At 41.0% G+C, this 21,841-nt stretch overlaps 1 protein-coding gene across 1 annotated transcript in view; it reads left to right on the top strand.

Moving 5' to 3' along the window:
- Window positions 1-17,407: 17,407 nt before the first annotated feature.
- Window positions 17,408-21,841, top strand: part of LOC117512431 (plakophilin-1) — a 97,311-nt gene continuing 92,877 nt past the window's right edge. The window contains 1 exon segment of the mRNA XM_034172496.1: window positions 17,408-17,685. Within this exon segment, the coding sequence (XP_034028387.1) occupies window positions 17,508-17,685 (178 nt within the window). The 5' untranslated portion in view covers window positions 17,408-17,507.

Below are 21,841 nucleotides of genomic sequence, written 5' to 3'. Positions count from 1 at the left end.
TATGGTATGGAAATAGAAGACTTAACAGTATTCCCTGAAAACTCCCTTCTGTCTGATCATTTCTTAACATTTACATTTACTCTGATGGACTACCCAGCAGTGGGGAATAAGTTTCATTACACTAGAAGTCTTTCAGAAAGCGCTGTAACTAAGTTTAAGGATATGATTCCTTCTTTATGTTCTCTAACGCCATATACCAACACAGTGCAGAGTAGCTACCTAAACTCTGTACGTGAGATAGAGTATCTCGTCAATAGTTTTACATCCTCATCGAAGACAACTTTGGATGCTGTAGCTCCTCTGAAAAAGAGAGCTTTAAATCAGAAGTGCCTGACTCCGTGGTATAACTCACAAACTCGTAGCTTAAAGCAGATAACCCGTAAGTTGGAGAGGAAATGGCGTCTCACTGATTTAGAAGCTCTTCACTTAGCCTGGAAAAAGAGTCTGTTGCTCTATAAAAAAGCCCTCCGTAAAGCTAGGACATCTTTCTACTCATCACTAATTGAAGAAAATAAGAACGCCAGGTTTCTTTTCAGCACTGTAGCCAGGCTGACAAAGAGTCAGAGCTCTATTGAGCTGAGTATTCCATTAACTTTAACTAGTAATGACTTCATGACTTTCTTTGCTAACAAAATTTTAACTATTAGAGAAAAAATTACGCATAACCATCCCAAAGACGTATCGTTATCTTTGGCTGCTTTCAGTGATGCCGGTATTTGGTTAGACTCTTTCTCTCCGATTGTCCTGTCTGAGTTATTTTCATTAGTTACTTCATCCAAACCATCAACATGTTTATTAGACCCCATTCCTACCAGGCTGCTCAAGGAAGCCCTACCATTATTTAATGCTTCGATCTTAAATATGATCAATCTATCTTTGTAGTTGGCTATGTACCACAGGCTTTTAAGGTGGCAGTAATTAAACCATTACTTAAAAAGCCATCACTTGACCCAGCTATCTTAGCTAATTATAGGCCAATCTCCAACCTTCCTTTTCTCTCAAAATTCTTGAAAGGGTAGTTGTAAAACAGCTAACTGATCATCTGCAGAGGAATGGTCTATTTGAAGAGTTTCAGTCAGGTTTTAGAATTCATCATAGTACAGAAACAGCATTAGTGAAGGTTGCAAATGATCTTCTTATGGCCTCGGACAGTGGACTCATCTCTGTGCTTGTTCTGTTAGACCTCAGTGCTGCTTTTGATACTGTTGACCATAAACTTTTATTACAGAGATTAGAGCATGCCATAGGTATTAAAGGCACTGCGCTGCGGTGGTTTGAATCATATTTGTCTAATAGATTACAATTTGTTCATGTAAATGGGGAATCTTCTTCACAGACTAAAGTTAATTATGGAGTTCCACAAGGTTCTGTGCTAGGACCAATTTTATTCACTTTATACATGCTTTCCTTAGGCAGTATTATTAGACGGTATTGCTTAAATTTTCATTGTTACGCAGATGATACCCAGCTTTATCTATCCATGAAGCCAGAGGACACACACCAATTAGCTAAACTCCAGGATTGTCTTACAGACATAAAGACATGGATGACCTCTAATTTCCTGCTTTTAAACTCAGATAAAACTGAAGTTATTGTACTTTGCCCCACAAATCTTAGAAACATGGTGTCTAACCAGATCCTTACTCTGGATGGCATTACCCTGACCTCTGGTAATACTGTGAGAAATCTTGGAGTCATTTTTGATCAGGATATGTCATTCAAAGCGCATATTAAACAAATATGTAGGACTGCTTTTTTGCATTTACGCAATATCTCTAAAATTAGAAAGGTCTTGTCTCAGAGTGATGCTGAAAAACTAATTCATGCATTTATTTCCTCTAGGCTGGACTATTGTAATTCATTATTATCAGGTTGTCCTAAAAGTTCCCTAAAATGCCTTCAGTTAATTCAAAATGCTGCAGCTAGAGTACTAACGGGGACTAGAAGGAGAGAGCATATCTCACCCATATTGGCCTCTCTTCATTGGCTTCCTGTTCATTCTAGAATAGAATTTAAAATTCTTCTTATAAGGTTTTGAATAATCAGGTCCCATCTTATCTTAGGGACCTCGTAGTACCATATCACCCCAATAGAGCGCTTCGCTCTCAGACTGCAGGCTTACTTGTAGTTCCTAGGGTTTGTAAGAGTAGAATGGGAGGCAGAGCCTTCAGCTTTCAGGCTCCTCTCCTGTGGAACCAGCTCCCAATTCAGATCAGGGAGACGGACACCCTCTCTACTTTTAAGATTAGGCTTAAAACTTTCTTTTTTGCTAAAGCTTATAGTTAGGGCTGGATCAGGTGACCCTGAACCATCCCTTAGTTATGCTGCTATAGACGTAGACTGCTGGGGGATTCCCATGATGCACTGTTTCTTTCTCTTTTTGCTCTGTATGCACCACTCTGCATTTAATCATTAGTGATCGATCTCTGCTCCCCTCCACAGCATGTCTTTTTCCTCGTTCTCTCCCTCAGCCCCAACCAGTCCCAGCAGAAGACTGCCCCTCCCTGAGCCTGGTTCTGCTGGAGGTTTCTTCCTGTTAAAAGGGAGTTTTTCCTTCCCACTGTAGCCAAGTGCTTGCTCACAGGGGGTCGTTTTGACTGTTGGGGTTTTACATAATTATTGTATGGCCTTGCCTTACAATATAAAGCGCCTTGGGGCAACTGTTTGTTGTGATTTGGCGCTATATAAAAAAAAAATTGATTGATTGATTGATCATAAAGATGTCAAAAACATATAGTTTGGACCATCTATGACTGAATTCCATGGAATTACGGTGTTTAAAAAAACGGTGAGAAAAGTCTTTCAGTTTGTACAAGGCTCAAAAGTTAAAATTGCTCCAATTTTGGTTAAAAAAAAAAAAAGTGCAAATTGTTGGTTGAGCTAATAGGATTAATAAATGAGATAGTTTTGACTGTTGAGTGCTTCGTCTGCAAAATAAAAGTCAAACGATGTCGACGTCCATTGGATTCTATGACGTATATGTTAACTCGTAACATAACATGACACATGGTGCAAATGTACTTTTTAAAACCCCATTAACTTAATCTGCATTAATTTTTTTTTCCAAAATTAGTGCAACTTTAACTTTTGATCCCTGTACAAACTGAAATTGACCTTTTGTCACCATTCTTGCTGTTTTGACTCCATAACATTCAGTCACAGATGGTCCAAACTATACCTTTTTGGGCTTTCTGTGGTCAGACAAATAATGTGGTATCGTTGTCTATATGATTGGAGCATCTTTTAATTTTGACCCCTGTGTAATTTTTCAATTTACCCCTACCTGGCTGCCTATTGAAAATACGAGCGGACACTCTGCCTCTTCAAAAGCATAATGCCTAAAATGTATTTGTGCCAAATTTGGTGCATGCATCACCATTTTTCCACTTATCCACTGTACAACACTGAAGGACCAAAGTGGAATAAAGTTTACACAGCTATCTGTTTGACATTGAACATTAAACATCACAGCAGAACTGGGAGGGGCAACCAATCAAGTGTCATGAGAAGTAAACAGGTTTTCGTTTTAACCTATCGCATCTGAGTTCATAAACTTCAATGTAAAATTACTTAATTACTTAACAAAATCCAGTGAACCAAAACTGTAAACTATTTGGTTTTCACTGTTGTCAACTCCTGATTTAGAGAGACTATTATATATTGTGGCTGGAAAAAAATATGCTCTTTAAACTCATCTCTGCAGGGTAACATATCAAAGCTAAAATAATGAATAAAATAACATATATTATAACGTTGTTGTTTTTTAAAAACAAGTCATGGAGTGGATACATTTGCATTTTGGAGTTCATTTAAATCAACCATTAACAAATGCAGTTTGGTTCTGTGTGTTAAATCTTTTTCAAGTGTGTCAGGAGACAAGTGAGGGGAGTATCAAGAAAACCATTACAACTTCTGTGGCTGTAACTCCTGAGACTGCACAGTGTTCACAATTTGACAACCAGGTTTTACAGAGCCAGGTCGTAGTACCATCCTGGAAGTGTGCTCCGCAATCTCAGGTACTCCAAAACACACTCCAAAGTTAAGCTGGAGCAATTCATTCCGGCTGTACTGCAGTCGGTAGCAACCGACTTTTCCTTGCAGTACGGCAAAAGCCAGACAAAACAAGCGAGTCCAAATACTTAATCGTATAGGGTCCATTTTAGCTGCACTTTGCACTGCGCACCGTATAAGCCCTTAAGCAATAAAATAAGACTTTAAAAACACTAGACTTTAAAAGCGCTGCAAACTTTCACCCACTGCCGACTCGCAGCGTACGCGTGCGCCACCGGAAGTCAAGTGGTGGTCAAGAAGATGCCTCGCAGATGTGAAGAAATCATGAAAAACTGTGGTTATACAACTAAATACTAGTTTAGTGATTCACAGGATTGCTTAAAAAAACCCAGTTTGAACATAATAGTTTTGAGTTTGTAGCATCAACAGCAGATGCTACTATTATTGTGAACACCCCCTTTTCTACTTTTTTTTTTACTAATAGACGATTTCATAGCCTTAAGAGTGTGCATATCATGAATGCTTGGTCTTGTTGGATTTGTGAGAATCTACTGAATCTACTGGTACCTTGTTTCCTATGTAACAATAAGAAATATACTCAAAACCTGGATTAATCTTTTTAGTCACATAGCACTACTATTATTCTGAACACTACTGTATGTTGCACAGTCAGCTTTTGAGAACCGCCTATGCCAGACAGATACATCATACAGCGCCACACTATTTCTTAATAATTGCTGCAAATGGAGTTCAAGACATATTCAGTAACTTGGAAATGTTCATGTATTCTTCTGACTTGACTCAAGAAAACTGGCTGTAACAGTTATGAATTAGATGTTATATAATAAAAGGTTCCCCATACTTGCACATTCCATTATTTTGCCTTTAATATATTTTCATTTCAGTGAATTTAAAGAGCATACTTTTAGACATTTAAATATAGAGAATCCTGAATTATTTTTGTAAAATTTGATGTAATACAAAAAAGCATATAAGCCAAGGGGCCCAAAACCTTTTCATAGCACACGATAAAGCTTATGTAATCATGTTAAAATTGTTTGTTTGGCTGAACTTTAATATAAGATGATCCCAGCTGGGATCACCACCTCAGAGTTGGAGACGTTCGGGTGCAAAGCTCTGCCACAGAGTATATTTACTTTATGTACATATGCCTTCAGCTAATTAACAGAATGAAAGCTTCTTGTTATGCTCTCATACATATTCCTTCTATCGTTTATAGCTTAAAGACATTTTTGGCATGCCACATCACATTCCTTCAACTCGACTGTCAAGTGACAAAGCTATTTTAGCAACTAATATGGTACGATAATTATACCATCAAATATAGAAGAATTGATGATGGGGTATCATCATCAATTTCTCTGGTGGAAGTCACTAAGGCAGTCAAACAACTCTGCAGTAGCAAAGCCCCAGGGGTTGAGATCTGTCCAGAAATGCTGAAGGCTCTGGGTGTGGAAGGATTGTTTTGGATAAGACATCTCTTCAACATTGCCTTGAGGTCTGGGACAGTGCCTAAGGAGTGACAAACTGGGGTGGTGGTCCCCATATTTTAAATGGGGACCAGCGAGTGTGTGCCAATTACAAGGCATCACACTCATCAGCCTCCCTGGTAGAGTTTACTCCAGGGTACTGGAAAGAAGAGTTCGGCTGATAGTCAAACCTCGAATTGAAGGGAAACAATGTGGGTTCTATCCTGGCTGTGGATCAGCCGACCAGCTCTTCACTCTTACAAGGATCCTGGGGGGTGCCTGGGAGTATCCCCATTCAGTCTACATGTGTTTTGTGGACTTGGAGAAGGCGTATGATAGTGTACCCCAGGAGATACTGTGGGAAGTGTTGTGGGAGTATGGAGTGACGGGGTCCCTTCTCAGGGCTGTCCAGTCTCTGTATTTCCAAAGCGAGAGCTGTGTTCGGGTGCTCTGCAGTAAGTAGGACTCCTGTTTGTGATATTCATGGACAGGATATTGAGGTGTACTCGGGGGGTCCACTTTGGTGGGCTCAGGGTCTCATCATTGCTTTTTGCAGATGATGTGGTCCTGTTGGTTTCATCAGCCTGTGACCTCTAACACTCACTGGATCGGTTTGCAGCCAAGTGTGAAGGGCTCGGATGAGGATCAGCACCTCTAAAATGAGGCCATGGTTCTCAGCAGGAAACCGATGGATTGCCTACTCCGGGTAGGGAATGAGGTCTTTCCCAAAATGAAGGAGTTCAAGTACTTTAGGGTCTTGTTCACGAGTGAGGGGACAATGGAGTGTGAGATTGCCCGGTGAATTAGCGCAGCAGGGGTGGTATTGCATGCACTCTACTGTACTGTTGTGACAAAAATGGAGCTGAGCCAAAAGGCAAAGCTCTCAATCTACTGGTCAATCTTCATTACTCTCACCTATGGTCATGAGAGTTGGGTCATGACCGAAAGAACTAGATTGCGGGTACAAGCAGCCAAAATGACCTTCCTTAGGAGGGTGGCTGATGTTTCCCTTAGAGATAAGGTGAGAAGCTCGGTCATCCGTGGGGAACTTGGAGTAGAGCCGCTGCTCCTTCGCATTGAAAGGAGCCAGGTGAGGTAGTTTGGGCATCTGGTAAGGATGCGCCTCCCTAGGGAGGTGTTCCAGGCATATCCAGCTAGGAGGAGACCCCGGGGAAGAACCAGGACTCGATGGAGAGATTATGTCTCCACACTGGCCTGGGAAAGCCTTGGTTTCCTCTCAGTCAGAGGTGGTTAATGTGGCACAGAAAAGGGAAGTTTGGGGTACCATGCTGGAGCTCTTACCCCGAGACCCGGTTGAATCAGCTGTCATCCTTTGTGACAATCATGAGCTATTTTCATCCTCACTCTGGACATCAAGAATCAGTCTCAATGCTTGTGCAGCTGTAAATCTTGGTCTATTCTAGGTCAATTCTATTTTATGTCGGTTGGTCATGCATTCCTGCAAAACAGTAAAATACAATGATTAGAGTTGTCAAATTACAACACCATATGGAGCTATAATATCAAAAATCTCACAGATCTTCCCACGGGGTGGTCATAAGTGACCCCGCACAAATTTGGATTATATGCGCTTGCCACAAGAATCGGCCAATTCTTGCAAAATTCTGTGAACAAATGCAGGACAAATAGATTGACAAATTTATGGTAGGATTTTTTTTCCAATTACAAAAATAGTGCACAAAAATATAAATGACCCCCACTCGTTCGCTTGAGGGTTAAAGCTGTTGTGTATTAATTTAGTGTCATCTCGTGGTGAGGTTGCAGATTGTGCTATGCTGTGACCAGTAGTATTTTGTTTCATTCCATGTTTTTGCTTTTTTGGTAATAGAGATTTATGCTTTCATGCCTTCTGCTGTGATAAATAATATATATGATCTTCCATTTCACCAAAATGATGGTTCTCAAACTTATTAGCCTCCACCAGCAACCAGTCGACTTGGGGGACACCATAAGACACAGGGACAGAGGGTGAAGAGTATTGCCCTATAGATACAGAAAATGTTATTTGATGAAGTAGGAATGAAACAAGCTTTGGGCTGTACCCTTAATGCCAACCCACAGTTCGAGGTGAGCCAATAGTGTACTATGGGCTACAGTGTCAAATGTAATACTTAAATCCAATAGGATGAGAATGGCATTATTGCCTGAGTCAAGGGTGAGCAACAGGTTGTTCATCACCATTAACAGGGCTGTCTCAGCGTCATGATGAGCTTTAAAAGATGGGAGTGGGTGTCTTCTTCTGCAGGCCTCCCATCCTGTGCACCAGCATGGACTCCCAAAATTTCCTGTATATTCGTATTGTCAATTTTGTCGGTAGAATGACCCAAGCAGAGGGTCACCCCTTTGAGTCTGGTCTGCTTGAGGTTTCTTCCTCAAATTATCAGAGGGAGTTTTCCTTAGGGCCCCTTCACACATAGTGCGAAGTTTGTACCAAGTGCACACTTAGCGCACATGACGCAGGAATCATGTGCAAACCATGTAATGTTGTCCCTATCGCCAACACCTTGTACACCTGTTGTGACAACTATTGCACACAACCTGAAAGAAAAAGTGTGCGCTGTGCAAACCCATCGCACCCTCTTGTGGCAAGTGCCAGCAAAATTCCAGGTGACACGCACGAACACCTAACACCACTTGCATGGCACTTAGAAAATGAGTGGCCAGTCGCACTCTTGGCACAACAGGAGACTGCAGACAATCACTGTCGTACTGCTGTGAAATTTGTCTAAGTTCCCCATGAGTGTGACTTTGCAAACACACACGCTGACACGTGTGTGTGTGCGCTCCACTCACGGGAGGTGTGGCTTCCAACAGAAGCAGCTGTGGTGATCTGTCATTCTGGAAGTTCCAGCTACACAACACCCACTGTGTTTGGACAGTCATGGACAAACTACTGTCCACTGTGAGGCGCGTGTGTCTGATAGTCGTATTTACGTGGACATAAATAAAAACATATATCACCGTGGTGGCGACAAGCTGCAGCAAGCGAGCGCGTGCATGGAGCGGACACTGACAGCCCCCCAGGTTGAATCGGACCATCAGCTCAGAACACACAGCAGGCGATCTGACGTCATGTCACCCATGTGAGCTCTGTTCCACATGACGTGGTGTCTGTGCTGTGGCGTGCCGTCCACAAGACACGCGTGTCGGGCAGAACATGCGTGCGATCGACTGGATGCATCTATCCAGTAGATGTGGACATGATCAGAGCACACTGCTTCTCATTCATGCCATTTCATGACTGTATGTCTGTGACCCACCAGAGGAACAGACGGATCATATTTGTATCGCTTGGTCGATAAATGCAGTGTTTTTATATGGTGTAGGATTTAATTTTTTTTTATTTGTAATACTTCCATGTCCATCCTGATATGAGGTAGCTTTCAAAGAGCAGCTCTGCAGCTCAGTGGTAAAGTCTCTGACTGGGAATCAGAGGTTTTGAAAGGTGTGAGTTTGCGTCCCAGGTAGTGCGTTTTTTTCTTTTCTTTTCTTTTATTATTCCTGCACGATGGGGTCCTACAGGTACTGGCTGTTTTTTATTCTATTATTTATTCCACATAAGCAGTGCGATGTAGTTCCACACGTATCAACTGGTTTTCATTTCTTCTACATAAGTGGTGCACCAGCACTGTTCCTGTTCGATGGACACAGGCGCGTGCGCGCCTGCTCATCGGCATGATGTTTCCCTGTTTTCATCCAAACGCTGTCCAAACTTCGCACTATGTGTGAAGGGGCTTTAATACCTGTGTGTTTGCTCTGGGGATTGGTCAGGTTAAACCTTACTTGCGTGAAGAGTACTGAGGCAACTTTGTTGTGATCTGGTGCTATATAAATGAAAATAAATTTAAATTAAATTGAAACTGAATTAAAACCAGAATAATAGATAAATGGTTAAAAATTTTGTATTCCATCCCTGCTCAAACACACGGTAGCTGTCATTTCTAATTGCTAAAATGTTACTGGTCAAAAAGTGAAATGTTTTGTGGGCACTTTCAACTAAAGCACATGCCATCACACAATGCAATGCGGCCTCTGTAACATTTTTGGGGCAAAGGTTGGTATTGTCGACAATGCTCCTATCAGTATAACATAATTCAGATATGAGACTTTTGTGCAGACATCAATATGGGCTAATCTCACTCAAGCCTGCAGATATTGTACTCACACACTTTGAATAGTTAGGGCATGGAGACCAAAATCCTTCAAGTGCATTGATAGTTTTCTACATTTCTTGAGGTGTACCTTTGCATACAATGTGTGCAGCTGTACTAACATCTGATACATAACCACCCTATAAATTATTGACAGAACTCACATTCCAGTAAAAGCAAAATTCCACTTTACCTGATATAAATGCACAATGTTGCGGCATTTCAGACTGCACAGAAAATAGTTATCTGCTTGTGAAGAGACGGTCTTACAAATGTCACACCTGCAAACAGCAAACAGTAAAATGCATGCAAAGGCCTCGAGCTGGGTGTGGTACAAACTGCAGGAACCATCCTGCGGCAGCAGTGTGCAAGATACAGTTAACAGGTTTGCGAAAGTTAATCTCATTTAACCCCAGTAAGTAATTGAAGTTTACAAAGAGGTTTAATTTCATTTAAAGCCATTGCTTCATAATCGAATGAAGATTAAAACAAAATCACTGCCTTAGAATAGTCTTTCAGTTCTTCAGCTGTTTGCTGTAACTAATCGTACCATCTGTCTGAACTATCAAGACGTCACAAATGTTTTACTCCTGTCACTCATTCTGTGAGATAAAAGCTGGTATCATTGCAAGTGAAGTGTTTATCTGTACTCACACTGCTTCACTCTCTCTGTCACACACACAGCATTCATTTATTACCTTACAAGTCTTGAAGTGAAGGGTGTGGTTGGAAAATCTCATGTGGGGAATCTTAGCCAAAACATTCCAGTTCCACAGTCAGTCTCCCTTCCCCCTTCTTTCATCTCACTCTTTTTTCCTCTACATAATCCGTGTCCTCTGGTTTCTTCTCTAAATCTTTGTTCACTCGAGCTGACTGTTCGTGCCCTGACCTGTCTCACATCCTCTCTCTTCTGTCCTTCACAGGTGAACTACACTATGCAGTAAAAAAGCTGGAAGTACGGCAACCGACAAGGTTACTTTCTACCTTATAAATGGGCACTTTTTCTCAGGGATCAAAAATTTATAAATCCCATGTTTGGATCTTTTGGAATTGCAGCATCCTGGCGCTGATTGATTCAAAATTAGAAACTGGGATCTTGGATTTGTGTTTCATTTAAAGGTGGCAACAAGTGGCAATCATGATGACGTCAAGGGGGAAAAAAAACAAATTAAACTCACCCTACTCAACAGTTGCATGTGTGTATTTTGTCTGGATATCCTGTCTGATACGTATATGGACTTTTTTTCTTTAAATCATAACTATGCAATTTTTTTTTAGCTCAGTGTAATTAATTATTTCCACTTACTTTTAGGTGCCTACATAGCTTTTGTATAAATTGTCACTTGACTAAATATTTAAGTTGAGTTCTATTTCAGAAATGAAATTAATTAAAACTTCAAGGTATGTGATTTTGTTAGGGAGTCTATAATATGTTGATATTGTTTTTAAATTGTGCAAATAAAAAAGCGTACATTGTTAAAATATCTACAATATTGTTGTACAGCGACAGATTTAAATGGTAAACGGACTGCATTTATATAGCGCTTTTCCATCTGCATCAGGTGCTTAAAGCGTTTTACAATAATGCGTCACATTCACCCCAATATCAAGGTGCTGCCACACAAGGTACTCGCTACACACCGGGAGCCACTAGGAGATTAAGGACCTTGCCCAAGGGTCCTTAGTGATTTTCTGGTCAAGCTGGGATTTGAACCAAGGATCTCCCCATTTAATTTCAGTCTCTTCACAACATAGAATAAAAACAAATAATCATAACCACATTGATAAGCAAAAAATAAACCAATGAATAAGACTGCTGAAAAAAGTGTAGGCTGAAGTTTTGCTCATAATGCCAACTCTTATAGCAACTGACTCTTTAAATGCTTCAAACAAACACAAACATATATGCCACACAATAAATGAAAAACCACCAGATTTGACATAAATTTACTATTAGCAACAAAACTAGAAATCATACTACAACATCACTCATTAGTTGTCTTATAAATGTCAATTAGCCTACCCTAGTTTTAAACATCCTTTTAAATCTGTAAATTGCATTACACATCTTCAATTTCTCCTAAAGATTGTTCTATAAGTTCACCCCTGTTATTGAAAGACTTTTTTTTTTTTACATTAATCTTTGCCTTTCTTTGTTTTAAACCTAGCCAATCCTTTACGTTTGACTTATCATCTCATTTAACAAACATGTTGAGGATATTTAATGGTAAAAGTTTATTTTGTTTGGCCAATTGTATATACTCAATAAATCATTAAAATTCAAAGTTTGTAATTTGATAAGCAATTACATTATTGTGTAATATAAGTGCAGAATAGATGCACTTTCAATCACAGTGCTACATAAATTATTCATAATTTGCTATGTATGTTAAGCAGCCACAGCTTTCACCATTATCTCATGTAGGGGAATTCTTGCCTGCTGATCCCCTTCTGGTAATTTTATGCAGTGGGCGAACACAAAGACTCAAATGACTGACAGGACACGGACTTCAAAACCCCGATGTTGTATTGAAGAGATGCCTGCGCTGAACAGAGAGTCACTACAACAGCGTTGAAGTCTTGAAGCAAGCGTCCCATACAACGTTGCAAACAAGAGCCCGACATTAAGGTCCGCCTGCATTTTAAGCCTGCACTGGGCTGACCCCCAAGTGAGCGGGCCTTGCCCTGCTGGTGGATCAGTGGGCTATGTGATGGTGTTGTTATGGTCAGCCGTATGTGTCATATCAAAACTTTGTGCTGAATGTGTTTACGTCAATGTGATAAGCAAAGAACAGAATATTTCAGCCCTTGATACAAAAGTACAGGAGGCTGTCCTCACAGCTGAAACCAACTCTATGTTTTGTCATTTTAAAGAAGAAGAGCGCTTCAGAAGGTAATCGCCCTCTTTTGCAGCACAGTGATGGTTATGTGGTTTAGGAGATGAGTTACCAACTTAAAGATAAGGATTTGATTCCAGCTGTCTTCACTTGAGGTTGTCTGTCCTTTGATCTAAATGGGTGGGAAGGAACCTGCGGTGGGCGAAAGTTCTGCTCAGGGGGAGTGGTAGACTCTCATCTGCTTCATGCTATCAAAACTAGAGTTAAGCAGCAGCCTCACTCCAAAGAAATGATTTAAATAGCTTTTATACCTCATTGAGTTTGGGGCCAAATTTTCCAGAGCACTATCTCAGCACGGCACATGGGAAGTTCGTAATCTCTAGAAGCTGGGAAAGGTCCGTTAATGGGGCATTGTAGTCTTGTTTGAGGATGGGCGATAAAGGGATTAAATGACAGAGCATTTGACGTAATAATAATCCTACTTCCAGGGATAGGGTTAACCCTAACCCTAACCCGGAGACAGCCCCATTATCATTATTCACATTAAATCTTGCTAAAAAGTACGGACACATCTCCCATTTGCCTTGTCTTCCCTTCTCCACTGGGAATTAAAAAAAAAAAAAAAACCTGCACATTTCATGATTGCTTCTGTGATTGCAGCCATAAAACAAAACAGTACACCATCTTTCCGTGTGAAGTGATCCTGTGTTTGTGTTGCACACTGGCTGTCTCCAGGGGCCTGTACTACGAAGCGGGGTTAACTTACTCAGATGTAACCCAGGGTCAACCTCTTAAACCGGGGTTGACAAAACATGGTTTCCTCAAGTGGTGTTAATCGGTACTACGACACTGAATAAGATGTTGATTTGTTGAACCTGTGTTAACCTAATTGGAGTTTGTGCGTGTTCACATAAAAGGGGCAGGTTGCAGCACACGTCACCATTTTTCAATGATGGCGTGATCACCTTACTTTACTGAAGAAGAATGCACGATTATTATGCAGAGCTACGAGGAATTTAAATTAATGTTAAGGGGGAAATCGAACACATCGTCTGCCAATAAAGCAAGACAGGCTTGTTGGCAATGTATTGCTGATTGGGTAAATGCGTACGTACAATTCAATTGTTGTTACAGATGATTAGCCTGTGGAATGTCTAATATGTGTAAAAAAATGACCTTCTTTAATTACGCCCAGATGCAACACGATTCAGAGGTGGGCATAGGCCTACTAATAAACGTTAGGTTAATTTAATGTTTCCTAAATAGGCTACCTTGACTGTATGATTGCTATTCCTAATCCTGTCAATATTTCAGATGCAATAGCAGACAAACACACCTGGCAGCAGGTGAAGATGAAATATAAAAACATCCTTCAGAACGGTAGGTTTATATTCATAGCTTGATAAGCCCCACTTCGCCTAATTAATGGACATGCATTAGACCTATTTTGATATTAGTAATTACCCGCGATTGCATAAAACCCATTGCATTGCGGATAAATGGCCAGGGAAAACGATAAATGCATCCAACAGTTTAGATAGAGCAAGTACTACCTTGTGAATCATACGACATACAGTATTCTTGCTCAGATGTTCAGCATCACCAATGGAATACATAAATTGTCCACTGGCAAAATAGGCACAAGGCACATTATCTGCTCGATCGTTGGGGCATTGCTACACTGTAAAAAATGACTTTTTTGTACAGGAAAACGCTGGCAGCTGTGGTTACCTGGGAATTCCTGTAAAACATACAGCAGCACAGTAGATAACATTACAGACATAATATGTATATGGATTTACAGTGAATGAACCACGGCTGACTCACATTAAAAGAACTGTTAAATCTACAAACAAGAGCTCTCTTTTTTTGTACATTTAACTGCTGTATTTTTTACAGGAATTCCCTGGTAACCACAGCTGCCAGCGTTTTCCTGTAAAAAACAGTCTTTTTTTACAGTGTACGATGGGTAATGTTACATACTTCTGGCCCGATCAGCTGACAAAGATAACGAATTCCCTCAGCTGAGAATCTATATCTTTCATAGAGAATATCGTCCGGGTATGTCAGCGGATTCTGGCGGTCTTTAAAGACCCTCGCCCTGCGAAGAGAGCCCCTCACAATTTGTGCCCCAATATCACATGGATCATCCAGGTAGGCCGGCATTGTCTTCGGAGTGATTGAAGGTGGATGGACGGTACTTATAAAGGGAGTGGTTAAGCGAAAACCTCAAGCTAACCGAGAACATAACCTGCTCAGAGCAGGTTTGGCACACAGCATAAATTGCCATGGCAGCATACCTCGATCAAAACCTATCCACCTTTCGTAGTACGGGTTAACCGGGAAGTTACTCCACATGTCATCAACTTACTCCCGAAGCTACCCTGATAAGCCAGTAACCCCGCTTCGCAGTACAGGCCCCAGAAGTGGTCAAATCCCACGATATCACACAGGCGTTCAAGTCTTGCAACAATAACCTATTAAACTGGTACTGGTTTTGAACACTTTCAAAGTATTTGGGAGTTCGACTGAATTTTGATAAGATCTGTCATGCTGTGTACGGCTTGGTGGAAGCTTATGAACCTCAATCCCTAATTTTCACACCAAACATGAAAAGAATCACCCCAAGATATCTAGAAATGAGAATTGCGTGCACACAAAGTTTGCCCAGAGTTACATGGCATTGTGCTAACCCTGCCTCAGGCTGTTCTGATCCAATCACAGATGGAGCTGAGGTGGCTAAGAGTCAGTCAAGCTCTGCAAAAAACAAAGCGCCTTTTGCCAAATAGTGTGGTTTCTCCTACCATATCTCATGGCAAGTCGTCATTCAGCATCACGAAATATACATTAACCTATTGGTTCGTGATATTGTCACGAAAAGTGCCAAATTTTCATAACTGGAGCACAAATTTATTTGAATACATTCTGTGACGGATGCAAGAAGAAATAAATTAATTATGGGACAGTAATGTCAATGTGGCAAGAGCAGCAGAGAAGTAAGTACTGTATACTGTAGGCCCTGAGACCTGTTGGTGTTTACCTCTGGATTCTGTAGCATCAAGCTGATGAAAGTCTATGACTCCATGTGGACAGGACACCAGTCTGATGTAGGTTACTTACCCAGCCAAGGCTGGAGCCCATTTACAGCTGGCTGGACTGAAAAGATGCAGATTAAGACTAGAGGTGGGCAATACCGGGAATTTTGGTATTGATCCAATACCAAGTAAATACAGGCCCAGTATCGCCGATACCGATGCTGATACCGCCGATACTGATACTTTTTCATATTTAAGCTTCATAGATCCAAAGGATCTAAAAGACCTAGGATAGAATTTCGCCAAACATTGTACGTGACAACAAAATACTTTATTATCACAATCAACATTTTTGTTTAAAAAAATATCACTCAACACAACTTAAAACAAAATCTCCTGAGGTAGAGGGCTGACAAACCACAATACAAGGGTGCACTGCTCCATGTTGTGTGACACAGCGCAGCGCTGCTCTTACAGACAGAGAATAGACTTTGATGAATCTGCGTGCACAGCAGTCAGTGCGTGTGGGAGAGAAAAAAGCTTGAGTATCAATCTTTTTACACGAGGATCGTTCAATATCAATACCAGCGTTGGTATCGATATTATCGATATTAGGATTGATCCGCCCACCTCTAATTAAGACCCCGTTCAGATTGGGGTTGGTAATCTGGCTCGAAATGGATTTGGGCCAAATCCGGTTTAAGATGGATAGGTTTGTTTTTAATCTGAATAGAGGTATTTGGACTTAAAACAGATTCTTTTCTGTTTCTTGGATTTGAGCCAGATTCGCTGAGGTGTGAACACAAAAATGGCTTGACTCCACCTAGCTCAGGGATCATGTCGTCATACTTCAGAGTTTGCGGGGTCAAGCATTTGGGTCGTGTGCAAAAGCCACGTACAAACTCCCACCAAATTCTGAAGTTAACTTTGCTCAAACTTTGTATAGCATCTTGTTTGTTTTGAGTAGTCGGTGATGGCTACAAAAGAATGTGGAGACCACGAAATACAAAAGAAGTTTGGTGAAATGTACCAGAATCAAGGACGTTACTGCTGCACTTGCAATATGAAACACCCCAGTCTCACGGTTTTGAAATGATTAAAATTTTCGGGACGTGTTTTTTTTAAATTCACTATTACTAACCCTACTCGTACTCCCAACCCTAACCATAACCACCACCTCCCTCCCTGCTGAACGTTTAATTACATGCAGCCATCACGGAATGAATTAGAATGAATTTGTGCTGCCATGACAAAAACTTTGCACTTCGTTACAATATGACGAACCAATACATTAATGTATATTTCATGTTGCTGAATCATGACAATCCGTGACACTGGGTTGGAGAAGACAGCAAGTTAGTGCCATGGCAAGATACCCCAAGACCAAAAAGATGAAGGTTCACAGTGTAAGAAGTGGAAGAATTCGGCTTGAGATGGAATGAGTATTTTCGTGCATGTGTGTAAGATGGACACAGACAGGTAGCATGAGTGGGATTCAAACCCAGGTCTACAAATTGGCTGTACAAAATTCAGACTTGAATTCTGAATTTCAATGCTTTATTTTGAATTTAAGTAGCAAACAGGATGAGAATTACAACTCAAAATTTCTCAATTTTTGCACAGCCCTTGAGAACAGGATGACCATGAATAAAATAAATAAAACGGAGGGAGAACGCACGAGAACTCTGAATACGTTACAAGCTTTAATGGCTTATATGAGAATAAAATAAAATAAAATGCGGCGAAGATAGACTGTTTAGAGCGGGGACAATCCCTTCTTCTATGTTTAATTACACACGTAACCGAACGCCTTGCCCTGCTAGGCCCCGCCCACTCACCTCGTCACTCCTCTTCTGGAAACATTAATTTATCTGCGTAGTCGGTAGTTGGCGGCTCCGCTGAACTGGTATTTTGGAACTTCCCCGTTTGAGAAAATTGGAAGCGCACCGAGCTGGGAAGACGATGGATCCGCTGCGGTCTGCCCTGAACATCGGGAACGCGGAGGACACGTCGCTCGCGCTGCCCTCCGACAACAAGCTGCGCTCGGGACAGCAGCGCGTGCTCGAGCAGGTGGACACCATCAAGAGGAGCAAATCCAAGCACGGCAAGAACGGCGGCTCCCTGTCCCCTCCAGCCACAAGTAGGCAACATACTAACTCTCGTCTTAGGCGTTTTACTACAGTTTTTGTTTTTCCTTTCCATTTCTTTTTTTGGACATAGCGTCCTTCTTGTCTCAGCGTACCTGCGTAGGCTAAAACTTCGTCACTTATTATATTTCATTTTATTATCAATGCCATATTATTATTATATTAATAAGTATTATTAGTATTCATATTTTGTAATGTAGTAATAATAATGATTATTATTCGCTGTGAAAATGGCAACAGCGTCATTAGTCACTGCTGCAGTTTCTGACTTCGGTGTGAAATATGATCATGTCCTGTTGCTGTTCACTGATGGTTAGAGTCGTGAAAAACACTTCAAAGTGAGGCCCATTTGCACAATAACGCACTCCTTTGGAAACATAACACACAAATGAGGATTTTTTTAAAAAGAAAATACAGCATTATTTACAATGCTGCACGAGATCTTGCAAAACTCACAAAATTTTTAATCTTGTAAAATGTGATTTCAGGGTTTGAATTAAACGGTGGAACAAAAACTTCAATATTGAGTAGTTTGAGTTTGAATATATATTGAGTAATTATGTGTGCAGGATATTATTTATTCATTCCATTGTGGGTTGGAACAGACTCACTGGTCACTTTATTAGGTGCACCTTGTTAGTACTGGGTTGGATCCCTGTTTGCCTTCAGAACTGCCTTAATTCTTCTTGGCATAGATTCAACAAGGTGTTGGAAACATACCACAGAGTTGTTGGTCCATATCATCGATTTCTATTTAAGCCACTAGATGGCAGGTAAAGCCTGTGAGCTGTTGCTCACCCTGCTCTGCATGCTGCTCTTATTGGAGTGACTTCTCTGCTATTTTGGCATTGTGGGATAGCTTGCACCCGCAGATTGAGCTGGCTGGACTACTTTCGAATGACCCAGTTTCCGGTTGTTTGCAAAATGGCACTGAATTTGCCGACATGAGAAGATGCTGCTGGATGAGTATGAGTGTTGACTTACGATCATTTAGGCGTAAAAACACACAAGATACACAATTTCTTGTGACTAATATCACAGTTATCAGGGAACTAATTTTTACACAGGAATTCATCAAGCATGATGGCCATGGGTGCGTACTAACACAGAATATACAAAAACTGTATAGAAGTTCGGCCAAAATGAGAGCGTCCACTTTTAGCTTGCCATAAGCTATGCTAGTGGCGCTCCTGAGAATGTGGCTGTTGCCAGGCAGCCGCCATCTTGCTTATTGCGCATTAGATTAAATAGAAATCTGTGATGCGCTGACTTAAACTTGGGTTAAAGTGATCTGACAATGCTGTTTTGTGCAGCGTTCGGGTGCAGCGACAAAGCATTGTGGCTTGAACTTTCATAAGTGTGTATTGTATGTCATATAAATGATTTTGGGAAATGACAAATAGCTGAATAAAGGTTAGAAAACTCTTTATTTTTTTGTGTTGATCTGTTTTCTGTAAAGCAGTGACTTTGCCTGAATGCGTTGTCATGATAAATATCTCACCATTAGTTTAGCGATTCAGTTAGAAATCTCAATTGATCCCTTTTTAATTGGCCTCTGGTTTTTATTCACATCAGGTTTTCCATCCTGAGATTCTGTAAAAGCAAATTCATAGAATGGAAATGGTTTTACTCTCAATTTGGTGGGTCACATGACAGTCGCTATATTCTGCTACAAATATAAGAATATACATGAATGAGATTAATTTCTCTATGATATACTCCATATTGCTTTCACATCCCACTGGAGTGGAGCGCACATGATCGGAGTTAACACACACTTAAGGGGAAAATGTCAGTACCAACATAAGTGGCCAGTGTCATGCCAAAGTAGCCCCCGCCAGGAATTGTATCCCCTGATGCCGGTGTGGCTGTTTCATTTTATTTATTTTATTTGAGCGCTTTGTGAAAGCAGAGCTGCAGGTGGGTTAAGAGCAGCCTTTAATATTCATATCTTTAATATGATGCGAGCATGCGAAGCTCTTAAGTGCCGGTCACAACCCACCATGCTTTTTTTTTTTTTTTCGCCGTACGTTTTCTGCGGATGCCACGTCCACTACGTTTTTGTGAAAACGTACGGAGGCAGTAGCAAGAGGAGGGAGGGAGTACGTTCAACGCATGTCTCTAGGAGTGTAACTATAAAGAGAGTTGACAATAAAGCAGTGTGTGTGTGTGGGGTCAGCTTTTCTATTGATTATGAGCAGGACCGGAGTGGCGGGTGTTTTTCGGCGTCAGCGATGCATGAGCATGTCCAGCCTGCAGCGGTCAGTTGTATAAGTGTTTACTTGCCTCGAAAAGTTACAGCTAGTTATCAGACTGAAGATCTGGAGTGTCTGTGTTGCTGAAGTTTGAAAATAAAGTCCAAGTTCAAGTGAGAAGCTGCGTCGTGCATGCAAGTCTGTCGGCCTCCCCACATCAAAGTTAGTGAAAAGTCACACAAGGTGTGAAACACTGATAGAGGAATATATTCACTACACACTTGATTACCAGCTTTTTAAATTTCAACTTAATTCTAATTTATATATGTGTATCACAATCTTCAAGATCTGATACCTACAATTTAATTCCATAGTATGTGGTGAGTAGCCTACTGCCTCCGTATGGATCTGTACTGAGGCAGTACTCACAACGTGTGTCATCTGTACTGCTGGTGAATCCGCAGCCTGACCGCAGTGAAAGTTCTGCATGCACTAAAACCTCTACGACGTGTCTGCGTATGTCTACGTGCTCCTAAATTCATACTGAGGCTGTACTTACGACGTACGGATCTCCAAATTTAGCCCACGTTTTTGCAAGTAGACTGCACGCACGTGCAAGTACGGCGGGTTGTGACCATGGCTTTACTTTCACCCCTGATTATTTCCCATCTTTAGCTTAACTTCATAATGAAATTAATTAAGGATCAGACTAGTATCTTGTGTCGTGGCAGGCAAACTGAATGGTAATATTTTCTGTCTGGACTGGGACTAACAAATTCATTCAAGTCTGTTATGTAAATAGTCTGATCCTGATCCTGAGTTTGAATAAATGTAACAGCACGGAAAATACAGATTTGTGGTGAAACTCTCTTGAAAACATTGATTATGCAGACATTGAGTTCTATATATGTTTGGTTATTAGACGCTAACCAAGATGGCGGCGCGCTGGCAACAGCCAGCAAATGAGCGGATTGCCCCAGTCCTCCATCTAGTGAGTAAATAGAAATCGATTGAAATGATCTGACAACATTGATGGGTTTTTGGACATTTGGACATGTGTTAATTTAGGTGTTAATTTGGGGGATGAAAATTTACAGGGTGATTCCATAATTTTTTCCTCAGAATTGAGTGATTTCATATTTTTTTCCTCTGCTTGGTCTAAAAAAGTAACCGTTACTGACTGCCACAATCTTTTTTTCTTGATTTCTTATAGTGTTTCTTAAAACCAGAAAGTTGCCATTTGAAATGACTTTAGTTTTGTGTCATGTCTGTGATCTGCTTTTTTCTACAAAATTAAACATCTGAATGAACATCCTCTGAGGCCGGTGATTCCATAATTTTTGCCAGGGGTTGTAGATACAGTCTAAAAATGCTTGTGGGAGCAATTGGATCATTCTACAATCAGTCAGAACAACAGAATACATCTACATCTGGAATTGGTCTCCAGACGCCGGACTGTGGCTGCCCACTGCTCCTAGTTTTTGGATTGTGTCTGACTGTAATTAGGGGATGGGTTAAATGCAGATATAACGTGGCATACCCTGAGTGACACAAAATGCTCATGTACAGTAAGCTTGTTATCTACAGGGCTGTGAAAACTCAGCGGATCCGCGGGATTCCGCGGATTTCATCATGGGGAGGGGAGGTGGGGTGTTAGTGATGTACTCTTTAATCGTGATCATCACTGAGTTTTTAAAATGCTTATCGCAAAGCATTCTCTTTTTTTTACGACATTGTGTAAGTTTTCTAAGTCCACGGACACTGATCTGTGTGTTACAGATACAAATCAGTTTCCTCGGCTCTGCGGAGTTTCGCGGAGGAAAAATGCCACTCAAAGCGTAGCTGTTACGACAGTTGTTGTAAAGCAGGACTGGTTGGTTGCTGCGGCGAAGCTGTGTGGCTCCTGTGCGCCGCTTAAGCTAAACTTAGCATGTGGACATCCCAAACTTTTAGA

The sequence above is a fragment of the Thalassophryne amazonica genome, chromosome 6 (genome assembly GCF_902500255.1).
Source record: "Thalassophryne amazonica chromosome 6, fThaAma1.1, whole genome shotgun sequence".
Lineage (NCBI taxonomy): Eukaryota > Metazoa > Chordata > Actinopteri > Batrachoidiformes > Batrachoididae > Thalassophryne > Thalassophryne amazonica.
This window is presented reverse-complemented; position numbering and strand designations above follow the sequence as displayed.